Source organism: Leucoraja erinacea, chromosome 25 (assembly GCF_028641065.1).
Source record: "Leucoraja erinacea ecotype New England chromosome 25, Leri_hhj_1, whole genome shotgun sequence".
NCBI classification, from domain to species: Eukaryota; Metazoa; Chordata; class Chondrichthyes; order Rajiformes; family Rajidae; genus Leucoraja; species Leucoraja erinaceus.
The window spans coordinates 25,685,504-25,706,270 of NC_073401.1; the positions used below are offsets into that span (position 1 = coordinate 25,685,504).

General features: G+C 41.2%; 1 protein-coding gene across 4 annotated transcripts in view; it reads right to left on the reverse strand.

Annotated features, from left to right (window-relative positions):
- The window catches only part of smtnb (smoothelin b), a 168,034-nt gene that overhangs the window by 22,273 nt on the left and 124,994 nt on the right, over window positions 1–20,767 (reverse strand). For all 4 annotated transcript variants that reach the window (XM_055655293.1, XM_055655292.1, XM_055655295.1 and 1 more), the window contains 5 exons: window positions 8,925–9,092; window positions 7,873–7,948; window positions 5,912–6,085; window positions 2,830–2,892; window positions 1,264–1,327 (listed from right to left, as the gene is read on the reverse strand). In XM_055655293.1, the coding sequence (XP_055511268.1) occupies window positions 1,264–1,327; window positions 2,830–2,892; window positions 5,912–6,085; window positions 7,873–7,948; window positions 8,925–9,092 (545 nt within the window). The remainder of the gene's footprint in view (window positions 1–1,263; window positions 1,328–2,829; window positions 2,893–5,911; window positions 6,086–7,872; window positions 7,949–8,924; window positions 9,093–20,767) is intronic.

The window sequence follows — 20,767 nt, forward strand, 5'->3', positions numbered from 1 at the left end:
AATTGATACAATGCTTTTGATTCTCCTATCTGAACATAGAGAGGAAAATAACGTTGAATTATGAAAAAGACAGCCCTTTTTGCTGTATGCTGCCTGCTGCTGTGCTGTGAACCTGGTAAAAAACTGTACTCACCCTGTTTCTGCTTGGTGCTCAATGCTTCAATATCAATGGTTCAATGGTACTTTATTGGCACATGGATCAAGGTACAGTGAAATTCCTTTTTTTGCATACAATTCAGTAAAAATCCTTACTATATGCTGCCAGGATCCTGGTGCAAACCCCAGACAGAGACACTGGTCAAATGTTGCCTTACTGGGAATCAGGATGCAGGGATTCTGGTGTGAAGCCATAGCTGGTATGACTGCAGCAATTAATTATCTATGTCTCTGTCTGTGAGAGCCTGTATTGTTTAGGCTAGGGAGAGTGGTGCAGGCATGCAGCCGAGATGTGGGATTGCTCCCTGGCCAGCACTGCTGCAGAATGGAAATACATAGAGAAATCGATGGGCTGGGGAGAGTTGTGCACGCAAAAAACAAAGGGGGAAGAGGGGTGGCAGAGTGGCGCAGCGGTAGAGTTGCTGCCTTACAGCGCCAGAGACATGGGGTCAATCCTCACTACGGGTGTAGTCTGTACAGAGTTTGTATGTTCTCCCCGTGAGTTTTCTCTGGGTGCTCCAGTTTTCTCCCACACTCCAAAGAAATACAGGATCATAGGTTAATTGGCTTTGGTAAAACTGTAAATTGTCCCTATTGTGTAGGATAGTGCTAGTGCTCAGCGCGGACACAGTAGGCCAAGCAACCACACCTATCTCCCCAGCCTACCCAACCCCAGCCCACAACAGCGGCGTCTCCATACTGAGCCATATGCAATTCATTGCTGCAGATGTTCCAGCATAGGGCAGAGATTTGTGCCAGGTTCCTAGCACCCAGGTTACTGGCACAGTAGTGCAAAGCAGCAGGAAGGGCAGGGAGTCACACTGGATATCTGGCACACAGGTTCCCATGCACCAATGGACAGATCTATGGCTTGCACCAGGTTCCCAGTACAGCAGCACTGCAAGTAACGCTATTATATTTGTAATGCTATAATGATCCCTTTTTGTGCTGATCCCTTTCGTGTTCTTGTTACAGGAAATGCATCTTTAAGCGATGAGTAACGGTGAATGATCATTTATAGCTACAGGAAGAAGGATTTTAAGGCTTAGGATAACTGCGATACATAGAACATGGGATATACTGGCTTCAATCCCAGCCTGTACTCACCTGCCAACCTTTTTGGATGAAGTGCTGCTGGAACTAAACTTGGTCTGAAGGACAGATGTTCCACCTGTTAAGAGGGATTTGAAAAGTCAAAGGTGTCATTTTACCCCATAATACTTCAATGAACCATTGTAGCAAATTGCCCCAAATTGAGCAGTACATCGGTATAATTTTTTACTGTTGTCTCGATCGTGAAATGAAACTAATGGAATAATGAAAATTGTGGCTGAATGGTGGTGTGAGTAGGAGGAGACAAATTAAATTTGAAATTCAGCAAGAGTTGAAAGAAAGAAAATCTGTATGCTGGAAATACAAGAAACTTGACAGGGATGGTCAATTGTGTGATATTATTTAATTCATTGCGGATTCAGAAGACCAGTTCAGTTTTGTTTATCGGCACATATACTGAGGTATGGTGAAAAGCTTTTGTTCACTTTAAGGTTGAACACCAAGGTTCCAAGTTGGAAGATGAGGCAATGCATTGAGATTACATTGAAGAGCTCACTGTGTGGACTCCTCAGGTTATATGACGATGTTGCAGAGACCATGTTGTCTCTGATCGGTTCTCAAGGTTCAGTTTAGCATAGTTTATTATTGTCAGGTGTACCAAGGTACAGTGAAAAGCCTTTGTTCGCATGTTATTCAGTCAAAGAAAGGATTATCCATATATACTATAAGGTGGGACTAGTGTAGATGGGACATGTTGGTTGTTGGGCAAGATGGGCCAAGGGGCCTGTTTCCACACTGTAGGACTCTATGCCTATTATACATGAATACATTCAAACTGTCCACAGTCCACAGTACACAAAGTGCAAGATTGACAGTGAATTTTTCTTTGCTTGTCCCATTAATTCTTCGACCCACCCCACTTTGATTTCTCTGACTCTGGTCTCCACAGCTGAACACAAACATGAAAAATAGCACCTCATCATCTGATAACATATTAAAGCCTACATTCCAACACTAAATATCCAGCATTCAGTTTTGGCTTTCTGCTACATCAGTATTTCACAATGTATTCATCTCCTATTTACAGCTCCTCCTGTCCTGGTTTTTATTATTCACTAGGCTCTTCATCCTCTTTCAGCTAGCACCAACACTATTTAGTGTTATTCAGTATCTGCTGGTCATCACCCTAGCAACGACATTGTTATTCTTCTCTATACCCTTTCCAGCCTTTATCTGTGATTTAAAGCTTGTTTTTTTTTTCTAACTAATTCCAGTTCTAAAGAAAGAACATCAACCTGAAATCTTAACACCCCTCTCCACAGTTGTTGCTAGATCTGGTGCTTTCTGTTTCATTTCCATCAACTCCCCTCATAGTATACGCACACATATTTTCTAAGCAAGAATCACTGACTGCATTCAGAGTAATACGTTTAATTATGTTTCTCCTCAAAACCCGGGGTTCTGAAGCTGACTATCCCTCGGCCTGCCTTTGCCAAAGGTGCAGATTAAACGTGGGGTTATTCCTGGTTGTGCACTTACTATCTGAGGTTTAGGACAAACTATTTCAAAGATTTTTAGCATAACAAGTGATTTCATATGGATATAATTCATGTTGCTTACCATCAGTTTTCTTTGTAACACTGGATTCCACAGTTGTCGTTTGTAAAGTTCTGTTGCCACAACCTGAAAGATTTGAATCATTTTCAGTGATTCTGTTCCTTACCAGGGAATTTGGCTTGATACAAAACCACCATAATTAACCGGACACCTTTAATTGTGAGTATAACAGTACATCAAGTTTGAAAAGGTAACAACATAATTTAATATTTCAACGTAATAACATGCTTCAGTTTTTACAGTTAATGGACGCAAGAGAAAAACATCCCATGGTTTAGAGATACCTCCACCAGTACTCTCCTCCCGCATATGCTTATCAATCAATTCCCATGGTTCACCCCTCCCATCTGCTCTCCACCTGGTTCCATCTGCCCATCATTCTCTCCTCATCTGGCTTCACCTATCACCCCAGCTTCAGTCCCAGATCCCTCTTCCACCTGTGGCTATTTACCCATCATCTCCTTCCAGCCATGCTCCATCCATAACCAGCCATAATTAGCCTATGTCCCACTCACCCCTCTCCCTCCTGGTTCCATCTGCCCATCATATGTCCCATATGGTTCCACCTATCACCTAGCAATCTCTATCCTACCATCTCTGTGAAGTGCAACATATTGGCAATCGTTCCTGTTCTCTCTCAATCTGAATGCCGGGTCATCATCTGAAATGTTGACTTAACCTTTTGTCTCCACAGATTCCGCTTGATCCACTGGGTTCTTCCAGCATTCTGATTTTTGGCTGTCTTGGGTGCAGCATTAACACTTAGATCTGTCTAATCTCTCCTAACATTCTAAAAATATAAGACGCTACTTTAGTTCAAATATATCTAAATTCCATTCTCTCCTAAATAACTTTCAAGTGCATGTGAATTTGCCAATACTGACAAACTTAAAACCATCACTAAATGGTATATTTCCTATATTCACCGTTTCTTAGTTAAATATTCAACCTTCTTTCCACTAGGTTGTCTACATACCTGCGCCCTGTAGAGCTTGCAGATGAAATTCAAATATATTAATTTATTTTACCAACACTCCTCATTAATGAGAGTCTTTGTTCCAGTTTAAATACCTCTACTATGCCAATACAGGTGCACAACCTTTTATCCGAAAGCCTTGGGACCAGACACCTTTCGTAATTCAGAATTTGTCGGTCTTCGGAATGGAATTTTTTTTGCGTAGATTTTAATGGCTGGCTCAGTGGTAGAGTGCTCGGCTCATATCCGCAAGGTCGCGAGTTTGCGCCTTGATCCCGGCAGAAGAAGTTGGAGCGGGGCTGGGCTGGGCTGCTGCTGGCTGTGGGTCTCTGGGATCTCTGTGCTTGCGGTGGGCCTGGTGGTCGACGTCCAATTGGTCCTGACGTCTCCGGTGACTGCACTGACCTGCAGCCATCGCCGTCGTGAAGACAGTACAAAGCCCCCACGCCGGTGCAATGAGCGGGGAGCTGGAGAGGGGAGGGAAGGGGTCACACACATGGCCGGGAAGCAGAGGGGTGTAGGTGGGGTGAAATTGAAGGGAGCGACAATCTGCTGCTGCCTGCACGCTGAGTTTAAAAGTTCCCACGCAAGACTCACGATACACTGTGTATCGTGTCTACCGTGGGAACTTTTTAACTCAGCGGGCAGGTAGCAGCAGATTGTCAATTATTAACCCTCCCGCGCAATATACTCTCACCTTCTCTTTTATGAATGGGGATTTAGTTCCCCTTTCTTCGAGGACCCACCGGAGGTTCCCCTGTCACCTCTGCGGGCCGCCCTCGTTGAACGTCCTGTCTCCCTGTCCCAGGGATAGTAGGGGGCGATCAAACAGCACAATACCCCCCTCCCCCTCCAGAGGAACCCGCTCCCCGATGCGCCGCTACGGCGACAAGTGGCAGTTCGCCCACAGCCCGAGCTGCGCCACCCCAAGAACAAGAAGTACTTTCCACACTATCAGCTTCTGCCCATACACTGCGTGTTCCTCTGGAGTTGGAACGGGGCTGGGCTGGAGTTGCTGATCTGGGATCTCCGTGCTTGCAGTGGGCCTGGGGGTCGGTGTCCCGATGAGAGGGCGCAGCTCGGGCTGTGGGCGAACTGCCACTTGTCGCCGTAGCGGCCCATCGGGGAGCGGCTTCTGGTGGTCCTGACGTCTCCGGCCAGTTTGCAGTTTTCCTCTGGAGTTGGAACGGGGCTGGGCTGCTGCTGGCTGTGGGTCTCTGGGATCTCCGTGCTTGCAGTGGGCCTGGGGGTCGGTGTCCCGTTGGTCCTGACGTCTCCGGTGACTACACTGTGCTGCTGCCATCACCGACGTGAAGACAGTGCAAAGCCCCCGCGCCGGTGCAATGGGCGGGGGAGCTGGAGAGGGGAGGGAAGGGGTCACACACATGGCCGGGAAGCAGAGGGGTGTAGGTGGGGTGAAACTGAAGGGAGCGACAATTTGCTGCTTCCTGCACGCTGAGTTAAAAAGTTCCCACGCAAGACTCACGATACACTGTGTATCGTGTCTACCGTGGGAACTTTTTAACCCAGCGGGCAGTCAGCAGCAAATTGTCAATTATTAACCCTCCCGCGCAATATACCCTCACCTCTTTTATGAATGGGGATTTAGTTCCCCTTTCTTCGAGGACCGACCAGAGGTTCCGCTGTCACCTCTGCGGGCCGCCCTCGGTGAACGTTTTCAAGGACCTTTCTTCAAGGACCGAAAAAATGGCCGCTATTTGGAGCTTTTCGTTATTTGGATCGTCGGATTAACGGTTGTGCACCTGTACTAGTTATTTACTTTCTGAATGAGGTATGTAACTCAAGCTTCTGTTTAGTTACACTTTACTCAAACTAATGCTCAACATCTTACTGTAAATGACTTGAATTTTTTGCATCCCAAATCTGTAGCTACCTTGATGGATTGTTTAGTGATTTAGCTAACTTGTCTTCTGCAACATTGTCGGTTTAGAGTCTACAATTTCATATTCAATGTAAAAACATTATGATGGACTGCAATCACACGTCACCTGTGACCTTCTGCTTGCCGTTCCTATGTTTCCAAATAATTTTTCAATAAGATAATAATCTGTCACCTTTTGTACTTCCATATAAAAATGATCCCATTACCTGACTGAGTGATTCTCTCAGTCTTTGACATTGAGGTGACAATCTTCCCATCTGCAGATTTTTCTGTTTTGGATACAATCATTTCAGCAGTATTTAAAGACTTTGCTTTCTTTGCCTCCTCTGTTTTTTGTTTCATTTCCTGTAGTCTCATTTCACGCTCCCTTTCTCGTTCATCTAAAGGGAGGCCAAAGGAGTATATGATAGCATGAGATCAAAGAAAAGCATTTCATATAAACGATCATACTGAATGCTTTGAGTTTTGTTTTGTTTAGTTTCGAGATACAGCACGGAAACAGTCAAGAGTCAAGAGAGTCAATTTAATTGTCATTTGGACCCCTGGAGGTCCAAACGAAATGCCGTTTCTGCAGCCATACAATACACACAAATAGACCCCAGACACAACATAATTACATTTAACATAAACATCCATCACATAACTGTGATGGAGGCCAAAAAAAACTTATCTCTCCACTGCACTCTCCCCCCCCCCGATGTCAGAGTCAAAGTCGAAGCCCCCGGCTGGCGATGGCGATTGTCCCGCGGCCATTGAAGCCACGCCGGGTGGTGCGAGGTCGCACACCGGGTCTTGGTGTTGGAACCCCCGGTGTGCGCTCGCAAAGTCCCGCGGCCATTCCAGCCGCGCGGGGCAATGGTGTTAGGCCCCGCTCCAGGAGCTCTTCGACCCCGCAACTCGGGCGGGGGAAGTCGCCGTTGCAGGAGCCCCGAAAAGCGGTCTCTCTCCAGGGAGCCGCGGGCTCCCGGTTCCCACCGTCCGCAGACCCGCAGCAGCAGCCTCCGACTCAGCAGCAGCAGCGGCATCGGCAGCAGCAGCAGCAGCAGCAGCAACGCTCCTCCACCGCTCCACCCGCTCCGGTCTCGGCCAGCTCCGCGACGGCAACGGTGAGTCGGCACCAGAGTCCCCGGCTTCTTCCCGTTGGAGGCCGCTCCTCGTTGCGGCCTCAACGACACCTGAGACCCGACGAGAAAAGGTCGGGTCTCCAGTGCAGGGAGAGATTCAAAAGTTTCCCCCCCCCTCCCACCCCACCCCCATCCCCCCACACACACACCCCAACATAAAATAACAAAAACTACATAAAAACACAGACAAAAAATAATAAAAACGCGGACAGGCTGCAGAGGCCGCTGCTGTCCAGAGCCGCGCCGCCTACCAGCTCGCTACGTGACTGGCCCTTCAGCTCACCGAGTCCGCGCCAACCAGCGATCCCCTCACACTAACATTATCCTGCACACACTAGGAACAATTTAGAAATTTTTACCAAGCCAATTAGCCTACAAACCCGTACGTCTTTGGAGTGTTGCTGGTTGAACAGGATTTATATCCTGTAAGATCATTTTCACCTTCTGGTTTATTTACTTGTGGCATATGGTACTACAAAATGCTGAAACTATGAAGTGCCCTCAAAGAGCAGAAAAGTAAATTTTGTAACTCCAGACGCTTGATCTATGTCTACGGCAAGTGAATAAATTACCATAAATGGTCAAAGTATACAGGGTCTCTGAATCATCACTTTTCTAGTATGTTACTTTATCATCATTATGGATGTGAATACATATTTGTAGCTGACACTATGGGGCATAAGATCGTGGGATGAAAGAGTACAGAGGCTATTCAGCTGATCATGCCTTGGTAGAACAAAGAGCTCAGAGTGTCCGAGTTTTTTTAAATATCTTTCAAACAAGATGCTCTACAGAGCTCCCTTCTGCCTCACAGAGAGACCTTACGACATATAACATCAGGACCAAAATAATGAATTGACAGTGATTTGAATTGGGGACATGTTCATAAAATGAAAAGCTTAATATTACTGCAGGTTCTTCATATTCAGGATGTTGGCAAGATCCACCACAACATCTAAGGGCCACCTTACACATCCATGTGGCAGACCTGATTGAACACTGTTTGTGCTGTACCAGTGTGCCTTCTGGTTTAATCCACCTACCTCTTTTCTTTTTCCGGAGCTCCCTCATTGCAGCTCGAATCATCTTCCGTTTCTCAAAGTCGGATGTTAGATCAAGCTTCAGAAAATATAGTTGGAGAAAATAGTATTATATAGTGGTATCTATTTTATTTAAACATATTGTTCCATTGCCCTAAAACTGTAAAACTTAAACTTTCAGAATGTTTCAAATGGTTAAGGATGTATTAATCAACTGGGGAAAATCACAGATTTAATTGTCAGTTTGTGCTGGGATGATTGATATCAACTAGGTGGGCGGTAGATTTAGGTAACTAACTAGGGAGATATTATTATAATAACCAATCTTGATTATTATCCATTACCTCTGGAAATACATACAGTAGCATAGTAAGCGCAGTTTTTGACATATCTATCTTCTCTGGAGATGCTGCCTGACCTGTTGAGTAACTCCAGCGCTTTATGGGTTTTGTTTACTTGGCTTCTTGAGGATACTCACAAAATAAGTGGGGTGGGAGATTGCAACCTTCATGTGGTCCACCCTGTTTCGACTACTGCAATCAACCCGACATGCACAAACAAATAGATCAAATAAAACAAGTTAACCTACAACTTTAGGCTGTGCACGTCATACTCAAGAAGCCGACTAAATAAGTTTTTTCCCACAGCTGAATTTGGACTAATTGACCTATTGGCCCTCGCTAACATTCTGCTTATAACAGCAGTGCTACATATGTTGTTTTCCAAATTGTCATTGCTGTAGTCACAGAAATTACATCTGTTTTTCCTTAAAATAATCACTAATTTAAAAAAAAAAAGAACATACTTGTAAGCGGTAGAGAATGAAATTGTGTCCGATTACTGCGAGTTGTCGGTCACTTTGTATTCTATGAAGCTAAAGGTTTGCTCAGCCCTTCGGCCACTGAGCTGGATCAACCATAAAATGGTGCATTTAAGAAATTGATCTTCTGGTGGCTCGTATGAACAAATCGCTAACAATCAATGATAAATAAAGAAGTCTTCCTCCCCTCACACTCTCATGAGTACATCATGTTTTTTTTATAATGAAAGCATACCATTTTGTCCAGAACCTCTTCATCTTCAATAGCACTCAGATCATCTTGAACCACTGTGCTGCTTTTCTCTTTGGCATTCTCCTTTTCTTTCTCATCTACCCCATTGGGTAGAGTCGGCTCAAACTGAAGTGACTGGGCTGTTTCAGTCATTACTTGCTCTGTCTCCATCTGCAAAGATAAATAAACACACTCCATTTAGTTGAGTTGTTTGATCTACACATAAGTGCTTCACAGAACTTTGCGGACTTAAATCTGATCACACTGATCAAAGCCACCTTTACCAATGTAATCATGGAAAACAAGAACACCTGACCAAGCTTAATTCTAGTTAAAATTAAAAGCTATGTGGAACCATCAATGGTTAGGGAAAGTTCAGGATCAAATGAAGTCTCTGTATTATCTCCTTCCTTGTACATGCTTCATCTCAGAATATTACTCAATAATCTAATAATTACTATCCATAATCTTCCCAAAGATAAACAATGATCAATTGGTTACAACACAAATGCAAACATCTGAAAATGTTTATGTACCCAATGGTTACAGAATCACAATTAGTTCATTTTAGGTGTGCTCAAACAGTCATAGAGAGTCATAGAGTGATACAGCGTGGTAACTGGCCCTTCAGCCCAACTTACCCACACCCGCCAACATGTCCCATCTACATTAGTCCCACCTGCCTGCATTTGGCCCATATTCCTCTAAACCTCGTTTGTCATTAAACAATTTACAATGTTTTTTATTCTGACATGTCATTGTACTCTTGAGACTCTCTCATATTGTAGTTGGATGAACTATTCCAACATTTTTACTTCAAATCTCCAACATACACTGTCCGGCTCTTTTGGGAAAGGTTCTGGCAGCATCTCTGGAGAGAAGGAATGGGTGACGTTTCGTGTTGAGACCTGAAACGTCACCCATTCCTCCCCTGCCTGTCCCACTGTCCCAAAATTCTGCTCCAGCATTTTGTGTCTATCTTCGGTTTAAACCAACATCTGCAGTTCCTTCCTACACTCAAAGAGGTTCTGCTCTTCGATCCAACGACTCTTATTTTTCTCTCACAGGTACTGTCCGGTCTGATGAATTTTATATTATCGGTTTAGGTTTCCAAGAGGTTACTTTGGTTTTGACAAATTATTGTTGTTTACCAATACATTGGAAGAAGACGGCTTTAAGTATTAAGTAGCACAACATAAAATCTGTTTGCGTCTATGCAAATAGCTAAATGTCACAGTATGACCTTTCAACAATGTTTGTTGAATTGCTGCCAGTATTAAAATAGACAACAAAAGTCAAGAAGTATATAATTAGTACTCCAGGACATTCCCTTGGCTTAGGTTCGCTGTAGCAAGCAAGCAGCTGGTTTACTCTCACTCATACAGTCTTTGTCAAAGGGAGTAGTCATAAAGGTTATCAAGGCTGGAGCAGTGATTAGCTTCCCCTTGCAGGTTGTGGGAGATCTGTGACAATTCCATTGTCCTCGATGGCTACACCTAACTTAGCAAACTAACTTGAAACTTAACAGAACAACGGTGAAACTAGAAGGTCAACTAGGGTGTGGGAGGGACGGAGAGGAATTCAAGGGTTACTCGAAATTAAAGAAATCAATATTGATTGCCTGACCCGCTGAGTTACTCCAGCATTTTTTGTCTATCTACAGAAAGGGAGGGATGGGTGTCCATCAGGAAGGGCAGTAAGGGCAGGCAGGTAGTGAAGGAGTCCACCATAGACATTCCCTTCTCTAACAAGTATATCATGCTGAATACAGTTGAGGGAATGCCCTCAGGGGAGAAGAGCATCAATAGCCCAGTTTGTGGCATGATGGTGGGCTTTGCTAGACAGAAGGTGGTGGTATAAACAAGACTGGGGGAGCATTAGTTGAAGAGGATTGGGGCAGATTGACATTTCTGTGGCCCTAAAAGAGACTCCAGATTGAGATGTTGCCTCCCTGGTGGTCGGGTCAAACATGTGTTGGAGCATCTACGGGACATTATGAAAGGGAAGTGTGAATAGCCAGAAGTTGTGGTACATGCAGGTACCAATCTCATTAATAGAGAAGGATGAAGTCCTGCCACATTAATTTAGAGAGCTTGGTAGACCTCTAAACAGCAGATCTTCAAAGGCTGCAATCTCTGGATCGCTTTGGGCTCTTGCTAGGTCAGATGAATATGCGGCTGGAAGAATGGTGCAAGAGGAAAAGCTTTAGAATTATGCCAGGAAATTAAGATTGTGGTACATGCAAATCTGCACTGTTCTTCCATAGAACCAATAGTATTCTTCAGGAAGCAAATTTCACTATTCAGTATCAGAGAGAAACATCCTTTGATTTATTTGTACTTTTTACTATTCTAAATTGTGTTGGATTAAGTACACAGAGTTTCAAATATTACCACATTTCATAGATAATAGTGAATTTACTTCAATATTTCAAACTTCAAATAAAATTTTAATTTAGTAGTTAATAGCAATGTCCAAAGCTTTGCTCTCTGATCCATCGGTTCGTTGTGCTTTGTTCAAAGCAACCTCATTTATCTTGAGATAAGCCGGGAGAGAAAACCCTGCACCATTATCACATTAAATAGAATATATAATCTACAATCTTTAACACAGACAGTAATTATCTGATTTACCATTTGTTAACAGAAAACATTAAAAACAATATTTTTTTTGCTTGCTGTTTGAAACACTTGAACAAATTAAATCTTATTTTTAGTTATTAATAGCAAAATGGTGTTTTTTCCTGTCATAAATTCAGCCAGAAATAATTCTTGCAGCTGTTGTTCAATGTAATTAATCCTTGTTCTCAGTGATAATGCACAAGAATTTAAATTGATTCCAGGAAGTATTATGTAAACAAATCAGGAAAGTGGGAAGAGACTAACACTTGGCAACCAGTGCCTTGCAGAGCAAATTGCCTCAATTAATTCCCCCAAATAGCTAGAACATCTATGTCAAATGTCATGGAGATTAGTTCGAAAAGGCACGTTTAGAAGTATTTCTCAACACGGCAAGCTACTAGGAAAGAAAGATAAGATGGGTAAGGTCGGTTATTACAATCAGCACAAGTGAACATTCACATGTCAATGGCCTGCATCAACACAAGAAGATAGAACATGGACTGCTGGTCCAGTAACACAAGGAAGATATTTTAATGAAATTAATCATTCATGATCACACCCACATCTGAAATAGGATATAGGCAATAGACAATAGGTGCAGGAGTAGGCCATTTGGCCCTTCAAGCCAGCACCGCCATTCAATGTGATCATGACTGATCATCCCCAATCAGTACCCCGTTCCTGCCTTCTCCCCATATCTCCTGACGCCGTTATTCTTAAGAGCCCTATCTAGCTCTCACTTGAAAGCATCCAGAGAACCTGCCTCCACCGCACTCTGAGGCAGAGAATTCCACAGACTCACCACTCTCTATGAAGCATAAGGGGGTATCAGCAAGTCTCTCCATGCTTATGATAGTCTACAATAAAAATGAACAAAATAAAACTTTAAATGCTTTGTTTTTGTAAGCAAAATATATCATTAATTGTACCTGGATATTTTCTAAACACTAATGAGATTGTTTCAGCTTTTGAAACAAACAATATTCTCCACCGTATTATCTGCTAAATAGCCACAAGGTACAATTCTGTCAAATTGGAAGTTACATTTGCAACTGGTGCTGTTTGACCCTTGCAGTGAATGACCATGCACTTTCATGACCTGCAACAGATGCACAGATTTAATCATCATCAATCACAAGTGGCTAAGAATGTTCTCCTCTCTGAGATGGCAAACTGGAGTTCCATCTACACAATGAATTCCATCTACATAATGGATTCCATGACGCAGAAAATGGTAATTTAATCTATTTCTATGGTTAAATGTAGTGCATTTCGCCTTCAACAGATGCAGTGTCAGATTATCTATTATCTTTAAAAAAAACACATTGAATTCAGTGTGTTCAACAATATATAAACTAGGGGAAAGATTATTTTTCAGTCCTGTTTATAGCTTTTCCTCATTCTTATTTTGTGATCATGCCATATAATGTGCAACAGATTGAAAATAAATAACATATTTTTCAATTGCATTGTAGGGGCACAATTTCAAATCAGCTTGCCACAGCAACATTCCATCCAAAGGTGCATGTTTCCAATAAAATTAATACCATTTGGAATGTTTACTCTGATATTGCCGTAGCTAATTACACTGTTATTACCAGCCAGTCTATGAATATTGAACTGAAAAACCCTCAAAGGATCCTTCCAAAGGTCTTGCATGTATGCCAAATGGTTGTTCGAATACCAGACTAGAGGTTTCCAGGCCCAAAATGGCTTAATCTTTCTTTGGATTTTGTTTGAAATGCAGTTCTAAACTAAATAGGATAACTGTGTGCCAATAAGTCTCACGAAGCTTATAATAATCTACATTAAAATATTATCAAAATAAAATGTAAAAGGTTTGCAAGCAGAATGAGTTTAGTATATAGCTGGTGAATCAGGATTACTTGACATTATTGGTTTTGATTGATTTAATAAAATTATTTCAAATATTGTGCTAAACCTAAATAGGCAAAACAAAACAAAAAGAAAAAAAATATTTGATGTTGGAAATCTGAAATAAAAACAGAAAATGCTTGAAATGTTCAGCAGCATCTGTAGAGTAAAAAAAGTAATGCTTGAAATACTCAGAAGATCAGACAGCATTAACTCATGTTACTTAACTCTGCTTCTTCATGCAAACAAAATATATAATTTATTATGTTTCTACATTTTTTACATTCAGTTTTGGTCTGCTGAAGAGAGTTGAGAAGATGGAATTGTTACTCAAGAGCCTGTTATGTCCATAAGACACAGGAGGCAGGTGCTCTGAAAGATCCAACAGTTACCTTTGTTGCATGGTGTTTGACATGTGAAGTATTTTCTTCTATTACTCCTACAATTGCAATGTATTTCCAAACGCCTTTGGTAATTGATATGTCGGAGCTCTGATACTAAACCGTTAGAAAGCTCCAACATCATCAGGAACAAATTTTTTCCCTTAAATGTTTATGTCCATAAGCACAGTGTTTTGACATATATGTCAACAAACCATTTGTTTGATATCTGTAGACAGCTTCAGGCTTTCCCTTAATTACTTCCTCAACAAACCATTTTTTGTCAAATAAATTACTTATGCCATGATTCTGTGGCATTGCGACTGGAGTAGAGGTCTACTGTAAGCTCAGTGAAATTACTTTGAGATCTCTAAACCAGTCATTCTCAAAAATGTATGGTTTATCCAACAAATGCCACTAGGCTATTTAACGGATGATATATCTTTGACATGTTTGCTCTCCTCCTTTCCTCGGTAGTCATTGGGAAGAGTATAAATTTTTGTTTGATTTACCTCCACAGCAGCCTGAGATAAATCATATGGGAAGGTGAGAGCAAGGATTAAGAAAGAAACCTAGTTGTCTGGCTCCTTCTGAATACATTGATTTATTCTGAATCAAATAGGCGTATAACTGATTTTAAGGAGCTAACGTTTTAAGCATTTTGTTAATATATTGAAATAGTTATGATTCTGATTGTTATGATTGAAGTTTATGTGTCGCCACAAAATAAATATTAGCACCTAAGAGTTTAACTAATAAAGGCAGTGCTCAACGTTTCGGTGTGCAGGAACAAAACAATGCATATTCATCACAGAATAAGAAATTTAGGACTGATTTGTCTTCCTTGGTTAGACCTGAATGTGCAGTTTCTAACCAAAATTACATTTTGATGAAATTTGTACCAAAAGAAATTTCTGAAAAATGGAAAGCTTTGCTTTGCTTCAATCGTTCATGGATAGGAAAGGGATATGGGCCAAACGCAGACAAATAGGACTATCCTAGAGGGGAATCTTGGATGAGATGCGCTGAAGGGCTTGCTTCCATGTTGTATGACTCTATGTCTCGGTGCCTTGAACGTATACAGTCCTAATCTTTGCAGAGCCCCCGTTGAAAACCAAAGCAGTGTTTTCTCAGAAATCAGGGATACATTATTATTTTTGTTGAATCCCTAGCTAGGAAGGTGAATTAAAGTTGACAAAGGGTAGTTTATGGAAATTAGGAAGCAGATCACACATGCTTTCAGATTTTTGAACTTTCCATATTGTAACGTAGGAGTTAAGTAGCTATAAAAAGGAGGGTTTGTGGTGGTGATAAATGATCAATGCTATCCAAGGACAAATACCCATTTGCTTTAACTGACTGGGAAATACTTAATGCAATGTTGTTGCTTGGCTGCATTAATGGGCTGTTATGGGCTTTAATACTCTTCATTCTGTCGCTTCAGTCTACTTTGACACTGGAAGTTGCATATTTTCTTTAACTGGTATATTTCATCTACAAAGCACCAAATCAATTTCAGTGCAAACAATAGGTGGAAGTTATTTGAAATCAGCCAACCATGAGGAGGCTAAGTAATTTAGTTTAGTTTAGTTTAGAGATACAGCGCGGAAACAGCCCCTTCAGCCACCGAGTCTGCTCTGACCAGCGTTCCCCGCACACTAACACTATCATACACACACAAGGGACAATTTACCATCTTACCAAGCCAATTAACCTATAAACCTGTACATCTTTGGAGTGTGGAAGGAAACTGGAGCTCCCAGAGAAAGCCCATGCAGGTCAGGGGGAGAACGTAAAACTCCATACAGACAGCACTCGTAGTAAGGATCGAACCTGGGCCTCTAACGCAATAAGGCAACAACTCTACCGCTGTGCCACCATGCCTCCCCAATTCTTTTACAATGTATTGAACACTGCTGTTAAGCTCATCTTTTTTCTACAATTTCCTTGGTATGGAGTTGGTCAAATCACTGCTATTGCAGGGACAACTAGATGGATAAAGTAAAAGTTTGGAAGTACAATTTCATGCAGACAAATCCTCTCTGTGCATTAGCAAGAATGCAATGGTTTTAATTGTCTTTGGGCCATATGAAACAGAAGCAGGAGTAAGTAATTCACCTATTTGTGCCTACTCTGTCTTTTAATAAGATTGTGTCTGATTAGTTCGCTCAGTAAAATCCTTTTCATTGGAAACACACATTTTAACATCTTAACTGCACCTTTGCCAAGAAAAGAAATAATAGTTATCAATTAGCCTGACGCTGACATTAATAAAATGGCTGACCTTTTATTTAAATTTACCAGTAGGCAGCAATAGAAATTTCAACTTGCTCGTGAACTAACCAAACTGTTGCTTCTAGAGAGATGAAGTGATCCTGAGGAGGACGATCTTCGAGTACTTGCAAAAGTTGGAGGGTGTGGTATTGAATCTTCATTTGTTTCCATCCCAAGAAGTTTGGCCAGTGCTTCGATCTGCTGCACCAGCCTCTGCTGATCTACCCTGAGCTGCAGGTTCTCCTCTTGCAATTCATCCACGGCCGTGGCCAGAGGCAAAATCTGCTTTCTGATGTCTTCCACCTGTTCATTAGCCTCTTTCCGAAAGACTTGTAAATCAACATGGATCTCTTTCACTGCATTGCACAGTGCACCCTCAAAGTCCCCAACGACAGTCGAGAGTGTATGGAAGTTTTCATTCTTTGAATTCCCAATGTTGACACCAGGCATGCTGACAAAGATGCAAAGAGACTTCCAGGCTTCCTTTATATACAAGATCTTCCCATGTGATTTGTTGACGTGCAATATCGGATACAATCACCAAGGTCCTTTGACCTTCTCCTTATCCCGTTACACAATAATATTCAGGTTTAGAGGCAATCAATGGGTTCAATGTACAAGAGCTTCTAAGGTCACGTTTGCAGTGTATCCACCAGCAAAGTCTATATTTAAATGTTTTGTCTTCACAGAAAGATATCTAATTATAGTATACTGTCGGACAAATAAATACCATTGGCTTCCAGAGTGGGTATGCAAGCCAATTAGTGGCAAAAGCATGAGTAGGGACAAAAGGATGACAGCTGCACTGCCTTGTATGTTCAGTGGAATTATTCACAAGCATTAAGCATGCACACAAGCTTTAGAGTCAGTGTCCTAGTCCTGCACTTTCACAGGAGACTTGGCAGCAAATTTTGCTCCTGCTCTTTTGGCCTGAAAATGAACTTTCAAACCCAAAGATTTGAGCTGTCTGTTCCCATAACGACAGAGTTATTGAAATAATTCTTTTATTATACTACATGGTATGGGCTTTAGTTGCCTGATCCACATTCACAGCCTCCTCGCATCCGTGATTCATCCGGTACAGCACAAAATGTTCATGCTTAATTTTTGGCTGTAGGATAGAAGGTAACATTTAAAGAAAATATGGTGTGATGAATTTGAGGGAAGTGGCAGAATGATGGGGCATATTAGTGAATGGAGAGGTCAGTGGAATGGAGATTGGAATTTTCAGGTTTCAGTGTTATAACCGCTGCTGATGTTCACTTATGTGAGTTGCAAAAGTGATCCGAGCAAAGAAACTCAATGCTGAAAACGACAAACTAGAAGGATTTTGACGAAATTGACGAAACAGTTCAGCAACTCAGAAATGAAAAAAATTAAATGAATTTGGTAAAATAACTAAGAGCAGGAAAAAAAATGTGATTCTTATGCAAATTGAGAAGTAACAAACTTAAGAATGTGACACAAGAACACACCAACATTCCGAGGGTGATTCTGAACAAGACTAGTAGTCATTCTGGACTAGTGGGTCACGTATTGCAGCACAACTACCAGCAGGGCTAATGGAATGTTAGATTATATACCAACATAAAGGTTACAGGTTACAATGAAGTTACAGGTTACAAATGTCTTCGTCTCCGTCATCTTCACCAGAAAACTCTCGATATTGAAGGTGACTCATGTCCACTCCAGTTTTGGTATTTCTAAGGTGGTTAAAGAGATCAGGTTTAGAACCGCAGATGTTTCCATTGATGGGGAAAGTGCTTACTGCCCTTCAAACTCCACCTTGAATTGGGATAAACATTCCCCAGAATTATTGCTTAAGGACGGTTTGTGCACATCCTTGAATCTTTTCTTCCATAGTTGACCACCTGAGATCTGCTGAGATGTGGATGCCCAGGAAACTGAACCTGGAGACTCTGTCCACTCTTTCTCCGTTTATATGCAGAGTATGTAGTGTTCAAGAGATGCTCTCTCAAAACCATGCAAAAATAGGTCAGAATGTAGAAAATGTAACGTGTGCTGTACTTGTAATACGGGCTCAAGGCAATGAAACAACTTCCAGAACCTTTAACATATGAAAATATTCTTGGATGCTCGGTTTGAAACCAAGGGAAATGTTAACAAAGTTGACAAAAAACTTGATTGGGATTGTTTTTAAAGAAGGGCTGAAAAACTGAGAGATGGAATTGTAGAAAGGTTTAGGTAGGGAATTCCAGAGTTACGCCTTGACATGTGAAGCACATCGGCCAAAGGGTAGGGTGTTGTATAGATGCAATAAAGGAGAAAAATAGGGTAAACTGCAGGTAGTTATAGTGATTAGGTAATACAGAACCCCGTGGTATCAGCACTACCTTTTGAACTGAAGGTTAAGAATTTTTAATTCAAATCAGTGGTGGACCAGCACCCAATGTTTATGCAATAGTACAGCTGCTAACATCACAACAAAGGGTACACTTCCTGTGCTTGAGATACACAGGATGCCTTTGTCTCTTTATCTCTGTTACATTCCAGAAGGGCCATATTTTGTTATGTAACAATGAATACACTGTAGTATTAATAAGAAGCAGTTCATGTAAAACGTCCCACTAATACAAAAAGTTAGACATGCAAAGAGAAGAAAGGCATGCCCTGCAGATTAAAGACAATCTATATGATTAATCAGGCAGAAGAAGCAATTTCACAAAATCTGCTCACACCATGTATCATAGGATTTAACACTGTCTTCAGTGAAAATTCACCACATTATAAAAACAGACAGCTTAAAAAAAGAAAAATGGAACGGCTTTTTAAGGGATTAAAGGATTTTCTTTACTATACTTTTAAAAATATATTAAAATACCAAGTCTGGAATACTGGCCAAGTTACAAATGGCTATGGGGAGAGCAGAAATGATTGCAGAGTGTGCTTTTGATGTGCCAGAATATAAATAATCAAAATCTCATTTTGATTTATGTTTATACAGTACATTATTTTCCAAAAATGACTTTTTTATGGTGTTCAAACCCACATTAAACAGGCATGTTTGATGAGTTAAACTCCATCTATTGTCTCACAGATTTTATACAGGGCTTAAGTTAGGAACAAATCCAAGAAATCATGTTTGTATTTGGAAAACATAGGCAAAAGCACCAGAGACAATAGGTTGAGCTGACCGTATGCTTGTTGATTTTTTAAAAAAATAATTAATGTTATATTCGGAGAGATGGGTATTGGCACGTCAGAAGATGTCGAAAAATGCAAAATATATTGGTAACCTGAGATAAAAGAGAGAATGCTGGATATACCCAGCAAAACAGGCAGGATCCGTTGAGGACAAAATAGAATATGATGATGAAATGTCATTTACCTGAAATATTAAGTCTGTCTCTTTACCCATAGGTGCTCCTCGAGCTGCTGAGTAATTATAGCGTTCTCTGTTTTTAATAATAAAAGATTGTACTCTCGGACCTCTGTTGCACTCTAATGTCAATTAACCATGGGCTGATAATAGTAAGACCATAAAGTAAGCATTGTATAGGAAGGAACTGCAGATGCTGGTTTATATCGAAGATAGACACCAAATGCAGGAGTAACTCAGCAGGTCAGGCAGCACCTCTGGAGAAATGGAATAGGCGACGTTTCAGGTCGAGACTGACATTATGGTTCTGAAGAAGGGTCTCAACCCGAAAATTCACCTATTCCTTTTCTTCATATATGCTGCCTGACCCGCTGAGTTACTCCAGCATTTTGTGCCTATCATAGAGTTAGCATTGTTGTGAGGTGATGATATGTGGAACTGATCAAAAACAAAGAAACAAACTAAGTTTCTCGAAGAATGGCTCTTTTGTGGAAGTTCCTGTTTGCTTATCTCTGAGATAGAGGGCTGTGCATTTCTAGCATCAGCAGCTGCCTGAATTTTAAAAAAGATTATTGATTTTCCTGGCACAAACATTGTGATTGCAATATGACCAATATGCAGATGGTGAACAGTATTCATGCCACCTGGAAGGGGATGGCAAATTAATTGTACATAGGCAGAAAAGATTACAACATTAACCAGCTGGCTGTTACACTCTGACCTAAACACAAGTTCGTCAGTGCTTCTTTGTCACAACCAACTTATTTTGAAATTGTAGGGATTGTCATTCCTTTAGGATGTCAAATAATTTGAAAAATGTTAGCAATATTGGACAACATTCAATTTGTGTAGGGGGGATGGAATTTAATTAATATCCAGCTGAAAAGGCATTTACTAAAAATGTTCTAATATACAAATACAACTGAACGTGCATCATATTTTGACATCATAGAGTTGTCTTTGCATAGTTAATAAAAAGGTTATAGTTTATTTTGGATTTTTGCCAAACCTCACTTTGGTCGTATAAAAATACCATGCTGTCTCGGCTGACATATAATCTGCAAACAGCGCACTTTCAAATTCATTTCAATTTTAATCTTATCCTTAATTTCAATTAAGCATCAGTATCACTTTTTCAAAATGAATCCTTAAGCGAGGACTTGTATTACGACACAAAAAACTTTCAAAGTCACCCGTTCCTTCTCTCCAGAAATGCTGCCTGTCTCATTGAGCTACTCCAGCATTTTGTGTCTGTCTTTGGTGTAAACCAGCGTATGCATGAACCAGCATATGCAGTTCCGACCCACACAAGTAGAATACTGTACTTGTATTCATTCCCGAGGACTTTCTTGGGTC